Source organism: Equus caballus, chromosome 14 (genome assembly GCF_041296265.1).
Source record: "Equus caballus isolate H_3958 breed thoroughbred chromosome 14, TB-T2T, whole genome shotgun sequence".
Lineage (NCBI taxonomy): Eukaryota > Metazoa > Chordata > Mammalia > Perissodactyla > Equidae > Equus > Equus caballus.
The window spans coordinates 23,342,893-23,355,056 of NC_091697.1; the positions used below are offsets into that span (position 1 = coordinate 23,342,893).

The window sequence follows — 12,164 nt, forward strand, 5'->3', positions numbered from 1 at the left end:
ATGCTGTTATCCAAATTCACTGTCTAGTTTCATAGAATTTAAGATTTGGGGGCATGTTGAAAATCTATGTTCTTTTAGTTGAGTACTTATCAGCTGCTACAGGTGCTATTTAATTCTAAAAACAAGTCATTAAGTTTGTGGTTTGCAAATCATATCATATAGAATATATAAGCAGAAAAGACCAGAGATGCCAATGTAGTTAATATTCTTCCCATATTTAACTGAGAGCAAAATACGAACTTTTAAATCATAAGCAAAACACAGAGACACAAATAACTGCAGAATCTCTCAAGCACTGTCTTGTCACTTTTCAGACTGCCAATTTACTTCTAGGTACTACATAGGGAATTTGTTAATGGATCCCACAGACATGCATCTTCAGTGTTCTTCCTTTATTGAAACATTCCACTGTCCTTTTGTTGCCACACTTGTCTTCCTTTCAACTTTCATTACTAAACACAAATGATAACAGTATATTTGTTACCAATTTATCCTATAAAACCACAGCTTAAAAGAGTTATATAATGAAGATAAAAACAACTGTAAAATTGGAGGTTATTTCCTGAATCATCTTCAAAAATCACTTACAGTATAAAGCTGCGCTATTTGACTGTCTAACTTACTTTCTTGTAAAAAGGCAAAAGTACTACAGGAGGCAAAAACAAGGTTTATTCAGGCACCTCTAGGAAATGATTCTTAGAAATTCTCTAAAATTTCTAGAGCTTTTTCCCCCAATGTTTGAAATTTACAGGATTAGTCATTCATTTGCCTAATCTCATTTTAAACCAAATATATTTTGCTGACAATTTTTAAAAGGAGACATAAGGTATTCAAGTATAACTGAACCTCCAATATGCTGTAATCAGGTATTTTGAGACCAGTCAGATTCATATTTTCCTTTCTACAAATTCTTAATTTTTTTCTCCTAAGAAATTTACTTTTCAGAAAGGAAAAAAGGAAACAAATCCTCAGGTATAAATGAGTTTATAATATAATATAGGGAGATTATCCCACCGTTCTGACTCCTTCAAATTAGAATGTCTATAACGTTAACTATCACACATAAAGTATGTAGGGATCATGCCCCCCACCCCTTTCCCCAAAAGGGTTAGAAACTGAGCCAGCTTGGGTCCTCTCCAAATAAAACTGATAACATTCAAAAGTTAGAAACAATAATGTTACCTCTCCTGCGCCCATATGTCCTTGCTGCATGTCAAATGAGAAAAAAAAAAAAACAACCTTTCAAACATTGTCAAAATAATCAACTGTGATTTCATCTACCAGCTTCCAAAATTGAAGAAATTTGGCTATATATAATTTTGCCTCAAAAATAAATAATTTGGATGGTGAGAGGTCAATTTAATGCATTCTTTCTTTCCTTCTTTTTGTTAACTTCTTCAAGGATACTGTAGACTGTACTGAATCTTAGTTGTTTTAAGGGAAGTTTTTTGCTGTAATATAACCCTAGGTCCAAACTAGTATGAAACTAAGGGAGTATGTTATGTAACATGATCTAAAACAACTACCACCACATTAGTCTTATTTTCTCTCACCATTCTCTGCTAACTAGTGATTCAATAACTACTGCAAAATTTAATTCATGGCTTTTTCACCACTACAGGATAAACAGTAATTTTATACTATCTCTCAATTAATCCCTAATAAAGAATATCATAACAAATCTTTAGGCAATTTATAAAACTTGCGTTTAGCCAAAGGTATCTTGTCCCTAATCAAATCTTCCATTATGTCCCAAATGTTGAAAAGTAGAAGGTTTGGCATTTTATCACCAAGTAGGCTGCAGCCAAGAAGAAGAGGAAAGTATATAATAAACTTATATAATTATATGTGTTTCCCTGAATACTCAGAAAATGGCAGTATAAATTGAAATCAGGAGACATTTGAGAAAACAATCTTCCCTGAAACAAACTGACACTTATAAGCCCAGATTGTCCAAATACCTGAATTCTATTCAACAAACATTTCTTGAATGCCTGATCTTGTTAGGCACCATGGATAAATAGCACATGGCCCTGACTACATGGCCGTATAAGCAAATAATGATAATGCAGCATGCCTATTGCTAGAATAGTTATGTGTTAGCTGCAACAGAAACAGAGGAGGAGGAGCAACGGGTTCTGATTAAAGAGGCAGGGGAGGGAGAGGTGGCATGAGAGATGGACCTTAAAGAAAGAACAGAGAAGAGGCACTACAGGCCTGGGAACAGTGCAAATGGGTGCTGTAATGTTCACGGAAACGTGCCCAGAACAGAAGCATACAGAACAAGTGGGATCGTGGCTGGAGATTCGGTTTAAAGAGAAAGCTGGGATTGGTTTTCAAATTAGAAGGTATAGCATCTTTAAGAAATCATTACAAAATCTGGTCAGGGTTTTAATTCTTAGCCCCCTAGATTAATGCTAAATAAGCACAACTCAGTTATTACTGAGTTATAAATATAATTTAGAAGTACTGTGTGCGTATTTCCCAAAATGAAATTACATCTGATACCAAACTACATTTCTACCATTATTAGATAACATTGGATCTCACCAAAGTACTTGGGCAAATGGATTAAAACAACATAAAATCTCCTTCAGCTGTCAGGTTTCCACTTTACTAGGTCTTAAGTGTGGGGAAGGGAAAGGTATTTTCTGTCAGCCTGACAAAAGTTAGAAAGACAAAGATACCACAAAAGCAGATGCTTAAGAACATTCTATTCATAGAACTGCTTCAAAAACAAGGGAGTCCAGGGACAAGAATGCTTTGACAATCTTGCTTCTATCAATCTTAAAAAGTTGATGCTGCTTGAACCTCCGAGAAAACAGATATCTGAAAAGAGTAGGCTTTTAAAAGCTATAAAATTAACATAAAAACTCTCATAGCTTCCATTATTTCAAAAATAAATATAGTTTCAGGAAGAGTAAAGGCTATAGATCAAAAGTAAAAATCAAATACTCTCAAAGTCTTCAAATGTGTACTTTCAAACTTTGATTTTGTGCCACAAAATTAAGCTGGTGATAGAAAAGAATTCATGGTTAAAGTCTGAGATTAAATTCTGAAAACTATTTAGAAACATTATCCCACATTAAGGGAAAATAGGTTATAGGTGTAGAATGCTTATAACTATAAAAACTGCCCAATCAAACAGGGAAATTAATATCAATTAGTACCCAAAAAATAAAAACAATGACATTCTGGAGCACAGAAAATGGAAATGTTTAAATTTTTGATTTCCACTTACTATAATACTGTTAATAGTATACATTATTGTGAGTGTAGATTTTGACATATGACATATATACAGGAAAGCACACAAATCCTAAGTGTATAGTTCAATGAATTTCCATAATATTAACACACCTATGTAACCAGAACCCATATCAACAGAACGGTAAATGGTGCCACTTCATCCCATGTATGAAAGACATACCAAGCACCCTTTCTCATCTATTTCAAATTATACTTGGTGCAAACATATTATCATGAAATACTTGTAACACAGATCCTCAACATTTTCCTGAGGAAAATGTCAGACAGATTTCCAACTCATGATTATTAAGTGTTGCATATTACTTGATGTTTCTCAAACATCCCAGGAAGTAGCAAGTAAAAACAAAATCACTTCAAATATGTTTAAAGAAATTTACGTTTTGGAAAACTTCTAGCTAAGTCAGATGAAATAAACTCTGCTCAGAACATTTCTTTAATTACCAAAGAGTACATTTTTAAAAGATTTAAAAAATGCATGCTATTATTGAATAAAAATCTTCTAGTGTCCATCAGAGTTAAAATGAATACTATTTACATAATGTTTACCTACTTTTATTTTTATTTCTTAGTTTTGATTTATAAAAGTCCTCACTAATTAAATGTTCAGTACTGACATGATTCAACAATGCTCTAACAGGACAGGAAACATTATGGCTGTAAGTTTTTATAACTTCTGGATGCATGTTGTTGTTAGATCTATTGATAAATACTTTATTTCCAAAATGTCTTTACAGAATTGGTTAAAAATGCCCTATATTCATCATTAAATTCCCCCCCTAGTAAATATTCCATTAGTCTGGGATGCCAGACTTGCAAAGAAGGTACAGAAAGACTGTTTTTTTCAATATACATTACATATATATATTTCATTATAACAATGAAAATATTATTTATCTCTTAAACAGTATCTTTTTCTCATTTGTTCTAACATTCATTATAGTTAAAAAAGAAACAAAGTAGTCACAACAGTGATACTCATAAGAAGAAATACCTAGTATGCAGCTGTTTTAAAACTACAGCACACGTCGTGGCTGACACTAAAGCTCTCGAAGATGTAGTTTGCATAAGGTGTCTAAGTGTGTATTATATGATTCTTATTGGGTAATTTAAAAATAAAGAAAATATAAGTAGATATGTGGGAAGATGCATATATCTTTTTTCTAGAAACAACCACAAGAAACTTTGGGGAGAGGAACTGGGATGGGGAAAGAAAGGATTCCACTTCTTGTTTTACCCCTTTCTGTACTATTAAATTTATTATTATTGTGTACACTGTATTACTATATTCGTTAATGGTCCCTTTTTGGTTTTCTTCTTGGTACTTATATTAAAAACAAACAAATGATATATTTAAAAAAGCATCCTTTCCTAAATGAAGGCATCTAATAGATTCCGTAAAGAATAGGACTTAGGCCATGAGGGATAAAATATTACTAGGCTTTAGTATGTAATGAAAGATTGATCCTGTTCGGGCTCCTCTGGCCTACCACTGGCTCTCCATCTACCTCCCACTGCCTCCATGATGAGAAGACAAATAGCAGTGCTATTTGGAAAAACAAGGGAAGAGAGCTCACATTAAAAGATGTTATCAAATAACTGATTTTTCCAGTGGGAATAAAGAAAAAGTGTATGTGGGGAATTAGTCAAATTAGTAAATCAGTTAAAAAGATATACATCAAGACCTGGAAGCTAAAAGGAGTTAATCTGTTAAAAGAATAAAGATGGTTGAACCAAAAAGCAGACAATCATCACAAAGACCAAGGCAGACAATTCAACAAAGATGCAAGGAGTCATTTTAAATGATTTTGTAAATCAACCCCTAACTTAATGGACTCATTGTCACAAAATTATTTTAGATATATGCTTAATAGTTAGAATTTCCTATGTCACATTGGCTTGTATTTATATTATCTTGTTGGTTCAACAATATGAAAAGAATGTTGATAAGATAAAATCAAGATATGAGACTGTTACTTGTAAAGAGCTATCTTAGAGAAGGGCAGAAAATGTATCGCTAGTTTCTGTATATCCTTAACCCTCAGATTCTTATTTATAAAAACAGAGAGCTGAAAAGAGAATAATGAAGGATACCAGATGTATATACGATGGTCAGATAGTCAGATGCTCAGTAAACAATAATTTTCTCCTTTCCTAAAAAGTAAACTGATATGGTTAGGTTGGTCTTCAACAATCACTCTCAGCTTTTCATTACTATTCTAAGGCTAACAATTGTAAAGCACTTTAGAGTTTATAATATGTTTTCATATTATCTTTTTCATGAAGGGATCTTTCTTTCAACATGCTCTTTAGTATAGCAACTAGAACCATATTATATACATTTTCAATAAGTGACTACAATCTACATTTCTTCTGGGTAAATTATACCCTCCCTTTTCATAGGTTTCTGCACCTCTTCCTCCTTAAGCAAATAATCTTCCTCCTTTCATTTCAAAGAACTATAATTAAGAGATGCTGTTCTATGCTAACCTTTAAAATAACCTTTAAAAGATATCTGACTGATCTCCTCCTCTGGGACAAGCAAATATTTTAGTTGATGCTGCAAAGTGAAAGATATCCACAGAGGAAAGGAAATATACACATGAATCTGTTGAAATATAATATATTTTGTTGTTCTTCTATAACTTTCCCTGCCACAAGGTTCATTTTTGAAGCAGCTAATGCCAAGGGCCAAAGCAGTGGAATGGGGAAGTTGGGGAAAAAGTACCATGCACAGCACTTTTATGCATAGGTGGGGGTGGATGCATGTTAGTTTTCTTGGGCAAAAGCTTTAAGCTGGGTAAAAGCAAAATTAATCTTTTAATCTGATATCTATCTCAGAGCTAAACCAAGACACACCAGACGAATCGGAGGTAAGTCTGGCCTACGCTGAGCGATCCTTTCTGACTGAGCTGAGAAACTGAGTAAGTTTCAGGCTTGTTTTTCATAACCATAAAATGGATATTCTAACTATATTCCTATTATGTAAGATTATGTAGGAAAAGGTATCTATTAAGGGATGAATTATGCCACATCCGCAAAATTCACATGCTGAAGTCCTAACCTCCAGAACCTCAGAATGTGACTGTATTTGGAAACAGGGTCTTTAGACAGGTGATTAAGGTTAAATGAGGTCACTGGGGTGGGCCCTAATCCATATGAATGGCGTCCTTATAAGAGACTGGGATACAGACATGCACAGAGGAAAACCCATGTGAAGACAGAAAGAGAAGACAGCCATCTACAAGCTAAGGAGAGAGGCCTCAGAGGAAATCAACTCTGCTGACACCTTGATCTCAGACTTCCAGCCTCCAGGACTGGAAATAAATTTGTTTAAGCCGCCCAGTCTGCGGTACTTGTTATGGCAGCCCCAGCAAACCAATCCAGTATCTAAAAAGTAGCTAGAAAGTTTGGGGTTTTTATACATTTAAAATCCAAGGATTTCCCCCAAGAATGCCCCTCAAAAAAATCTCTACAACTAACAACACAGCAATACATCGAATAATTCCTTAGAATGTGCACTACAACATTCTTAGCATAGTCATCAATTATTATTTGTTGAATTATACTGGCAATGTCTTTTACGAGTCATGAGTGTTATATGAAGGTCACTGTACAGTGTAACAACTACTGATAGAGCACAGCCAGGGGAAAGAGAAGTAATTTGATCCACTGGATGAGGAAGTCCTTTTTACCTGTGTACATGCAAATTCCAATATTTTCCAATATAAACTGCTGAAGGTGGTAGACTACTCTGAGTCTTTTTTCTTTTTATTTATTTAGGATTTAAACCCTACTTCTTTCCAAAAAGCTTTGAGACTGCCTGAAAATTTCAAAAGAAGTTATACAATAAAAATCACAGTTGAAATTCAAACGTTCACGTGAGAGAGAAAGAACAGCTCTTTCATATTTTTATCCAAACAAAACAAGAAATGGCTTTCTAGAGGCTTGGAAGAAAAAGCTCTGAAAGTTACAGTTGAAACAAAATGGAGTATCTATATAATCACCTTTCTAAAGGTTTTTAAAAGCCTGAATAGACTATTTTTAATGGACAGGGAAGAACAGCTCCTTGTAGTTCCTAAAAGTCTTAAAATTGAATAATGAATACCAAGCAACACAGTATATTAGGCTTCTGTTTTCAGTTTTAAGAAAAGCCTGCATGGATATAAGATGTGAAGGGACTGCATTTAAAAGTCAATAATATAGTAAGTTTTAGGTTATCTATCTTAATAGACAAAGAAAGCATGTTCAACTACAATTTTTACAAACTCATCTTAATCCCTTGTGTTTTTTTCTCATAAATCTTTAGCACTATTATTCCTAGCCAAAAAAATTACATTCTAATTATTTTAATTTGACTATGTGCCAAGTGCTATGCTAAATGATTTACATGCATTTAACCTTCACCACAACCCTATGAGATGGGTAGTATTTCTGATTTTTGTGTTTGTCTTTATTAAGCACAATTAATGCATTACACCAGATTTGCAATATGGGTACCCCCAAAACCTGAGCTAAAGTGAGAACAAAGCTACTAAGAATCAGTACACGAATGAGATGAATTTCTATATAGAAGCAATCCATCACAGAAAATGTTTCATAAATTTGACTGAAGAGAATGGCAATGCCTATGCCTAAGTGAAGGAATTGTCTCAACACCCCTCCACCCTTACCTTGCTTTAATTTCATGACTTTTAAGCAATCTTCTATAATCTGGACTTTGCTATTGGAGAGAGAATGGGTCTATCAGTCAACTCCAGCATCTGGTCTACCTAGAAGTTTTATTGCTCATTATAAACATATAAATTGGCATCTGGTCCTAGGTGCTTGGTAATTAAGAACTAACAGTTGATCAAACACGACAAAATCTAGTTCTGGGACCCTGCAAAGCTGACTACTAGATCTGAGACCATGGCAGCCATAACCCCATACCTTGGATATTGCTTGAGGAGCCAGCAAGTTTCCCCTCTTTGACATCTCTTTGTTCTTTCTTTATCTTCCTATCTTTCAGTTTGAGACAATGTTAGCCTCAGTCAGTACTTTTATAATATACAAAATTTCCATGTATGCAACAGTAAAAACCATCTAGTCCCCTTCTAGAGTCTATGGACCACTAAAATTTCAAAACATAGAAGTTTATTTTTTCTTTGCCAAGTAAGGGTCATTAGAAATCATCTCTTCATTTAAAAAAAGGATATTAAAAAGGGGATAAAAGAAAAGACAATCTCGTAATAATAGACTCTACAAAAAAAGTTAACTTAACTTTAAGGCAAACCTACTAAAGAGTGTTATTTTTCTCACCTCAAAAAAGACAAACTCCACAGGGAAGTGAACTAATTTAGCAACTTCATGAGGAAATAGGGACAAAGAAAAGTTGATCACTTTGCCTAAGATCCCACAGAGTGTCTCAAATCTTTGTTCACTACAATTTCCAGCACATAGACCTGACTGGAACCCGTTCCACTGGAAAAGCTAAAACCACGCTACAATGGCAACCGTTATATTATTCTCCCTTATCCTGATGCCATTGTCACCACTGGGTTTGGTTTTCAGTCTACACACATTTACGCTGAAATATTATATTTTGGAATTATTTCTGGCAGCTGTAGCATGAAAAGACCAAAGTCTGATGAACAAGTGAGGTTTTTATAAACTGTACAATCTCCAGAGGATCTAATGCACTCAGCAACTCTCATAAATCAAATTTCCTTCTAACTTTTCCTGGCCCAACAATCTTACGTTCTACAGAACAAGAATTTCAAACACTAACCAAAAAGAGATCCAGTCATTAAAATAATTTTTAATTCGCTATTCATAATATACCATAGACAAAAAATAGAAAGTTTTTTGGTCTTACTTTGTTTTTGGAATGATGAGAATATAGCTACCTAGTTAAGACCACTTCTTAGAAGTGGTGGGACTTAAAATGAGTTTTGGCAAATGGAAAGCATCAAGAACACAGAAATCTGAAATCCATATTCAATAGTAAATGAGCAGAAAAGAAGTAAACAAGACCTCTGTATTCCACCCAATCATTTTCAACTACAGTAGTCTAAAACACTTTTTTGATTCTTGAGTTTTTTCTGTGAGTAGCTGTCCCCACCTCCCCTGTGAACTTCAGTTTGCTTCAGCACACGCTCATAAAAAGAGAACTCGATGACACAATGGCAATGTTTAGAACAGGCAAGGAGAATTTACTGAAGGCACTGTAAAGGCCAATAAAACTTCACTTTTCTTGTAATCATTAGACAGCAAACAGTGAATGACCTTGCCCTTTGCAATGTCAGGCCCTGTGGTCTTAAGGCTGCTTTTTCTGGTTTGAGATCTCTGATTACTCTCCCTTTCTCCTGGAACATTTTTCCAACTACATGGAAATGGTTTTTATGTTGACATTTCAAAGGTCACTCCACAGAAGCTAACGTGGATTAAGCCATTCCTATCATTATGGGATTCTCATTTATTCTCACTGTCACCAATCTCAAGACAGAATCAGCTGGCTCTCGAAGTTTAAAAAAGTTCCTGTCACAATCTGGAGGAAAAATAATTATTCATAAAATAGCTGACAGATTAACAGCAACTTGCAATTACCATTACAGAACAAATGAATATCATTTCCCCACTTGCTGAAGCACAACTCCTGCATTTTCTCCCCTAGTACTACCGTGTTTCAGTTCTGCGAACTTCACTAGGGTAAACCAATGATCACTTACCATTAATAAGCAGAGAGCTATCGGATCCTGGATATGAATAGTTTAGACGACCTGAAGGTAAAAGAAGGCCGTTACTAAATTTATTTTCGTAGATCGTTTAAACCTATTCAATAACAAAGCTGAATTAATTGCTTTAATAGGAAAGGTATTTAAAAAGATATGAGATAAAACTTTGCTGTGCTAATGAACACAATGAGTCAGAGGACATATCAATTAGCATGTTCACAAACATTCAAAAAGAGAAAGTTTGAAAGTGGGAAAATAAAATATCCTTCATACTTAACCATTCGATCATTCTAATTTCCAAGTGCCCATACAAAGTAATTTTCTTCATAACATTATATTCTAATACCAACTCATAATAACAATCTTCCATCTTTTGGCCCCACAAATGTGAAAAATTTTTTGCATGTGTGTAGTTTGCTGTTGTTTTTTTAAATGTATGTAATTAGCAGGAATATTTTTCTATATGATCCATAACAAAAGTGCCAGGCTTATGCCTACATGTACAGACACATTAATGAGTTTAAATTCACATTTTGGGGAAAAAGTATAGAAGGTAAAGAAAAACACATCATTGTGCTTCACATGACGGAAAATATCAAAGCACACAGCACAATGCCCAGAGCACAGCAGGTACTCAATAAATGCTGGGTTAGTTTCCTTCGAATTTTGAAGTGGTTCAAAATGTAGTTTTGAACCTAAAATGAGCACCCAGGATGCCCAGAAAAAAAGAATTTGTAAAGTACTAAAATTTTTGGAGGATGTGCCATCTTCCAAATGGGTAACCACCCATAAGCGGGGGAAGAGCACTGGGATTTCTCCATTTACAAGGAATTACATTTCTGTTTTGGAAGAACATCTCCATCTAAGTTAAGGTACACAGACCACATACCATGCACTTACTTCTTAGTGCATACAATGTACCAAGTTCTATGCTATACGTTATAAAAATCATCATGGCAACATTTTTAAGTCTCCATATTCCACATGCCCATTTACACCCACCTTCATAAGAACAATGAAGAACCCTCGACAAGTCTTGCTCACCTAAGGAATGGATAGGGGAACTTGATTGTTAATTATCTACCATAGTCCAGCACTCACTCTATAAATCTGAAGTACTGTAAGAATTTAAAATTGACTCAGAATTACAAACATTCCATTAGGAAACAGCAGGCTAAACTACAATCCCATAGAATCATAGCAGACTCTCCAAGGCTATGAAAAAGTGGGTTAGCAGAGGTTCTCATGCCTTGAGGCATGAGAAGGGGCAAGCCTTCCAAGATGCCAGGAAGACTCTACCTAGTTCCACTGAACACTGTGGGAATCAGAGCTAATACGGGGTCCTATCAATCCAATAGCCGAGTATTTAGAACTGTTTAGAAAGGAACTTCAGGCCTCACTATCCTTCAATTTCTCAAAATTCTGCTTCTTCGACATAGTCTTCAAAGAAATGAACTCATGCCATGCAAAGAGAAAATTGTTCTCTATAGCTAATAGCTTTAATTAACCCATATCCAAAACTTAGAGTTTAATATGAAACAAAATCAGAACTTAATAATTTTTCTACAATTTAAAACCAAACACAAGGATTGTTTTTACTATTGTTGTCAATTGTTCCACTTAAAATTTAGGCTTATTCCTATTTAGAGAGTGGACGTAAAAGTTAATTTTGGCATTTAAATTGCTTCCTAAAAATCAGCTTCATTATTTAATACTAATGTACACATCCAAGTATCCAAATCCAGTGAATTCCATATGAATTGTTTTAACTACAAGTCCTGATCATATGACCTGTCACAAGTCTATTTTTAAAAAAGCACAGACTTGAGACGCTGGAATAAGAACATGACCTTAACTGTTAAAAACTTAGGATGGGGCCAGCCTCGTGGCCAAGTGGCTAAAGTTCCACACACTCCGCTTCGGTGGCCCGGGTTTGCAGGTTCAGATCCTGGGTGTGGACCTACTCCACTCATCAGCCATGCTGTGGAGGCAACCCACATACAAAGTGGAGGAAGACTGGCACAGATGTTAGCTCAGGGTTAATTTTCCTCAAGCAAAAAAAAAGAAGATTGGCAACAGATGTTAGCTCAGGGCGAATCTTTCTTTCTCACACACACACAAAAAAAACTTAGGAGGGGTGAGTACTGTTTTCGAATCAGTTAACTCAAAGTAGCAGGTGAT

The 12,164-nt window shown here is 34.8% G+C and overlaps 1 protein-coding gene across 4 annotated transcripts in view; it reads right to left on the reverse strand.

Moving 5' to 3' along the window:
• CPEB4 (cytoplasmic polyadenylation element binding protein 4) overlaps positions 1 to 12,164 on the reverse strand; it is a 63,649-nt gene that overhangs the window by 16,548 nt on the left and 34,937 nt on the right. The window contains exons 3-4 of one of the 4 annotated variants that reach the window (XM_001502804.7): positions 9,978 to 10,028; positions 1,183 to 1,206 (exon numbers count right to left, since the gene is read on the reverse strand). The exons of 1 other annotated variant lie outside the window; for it this stretch is intronic. In XM_001502804.7, coding sequence (XP_001502854.1) covers positions 1,183 to 1,206; positions 9,978 to 10,028 — 75 coding nt within the window. The remainder of the gene's footprint in view (positions 1 to 1,182; positions 1,207 to 9,977; positions 10,029 to 12,164) is intronic. 2 more of the 4 variants (XM_005599224.4, XM_023617218.2) reach the window with 2 other exon arrangements.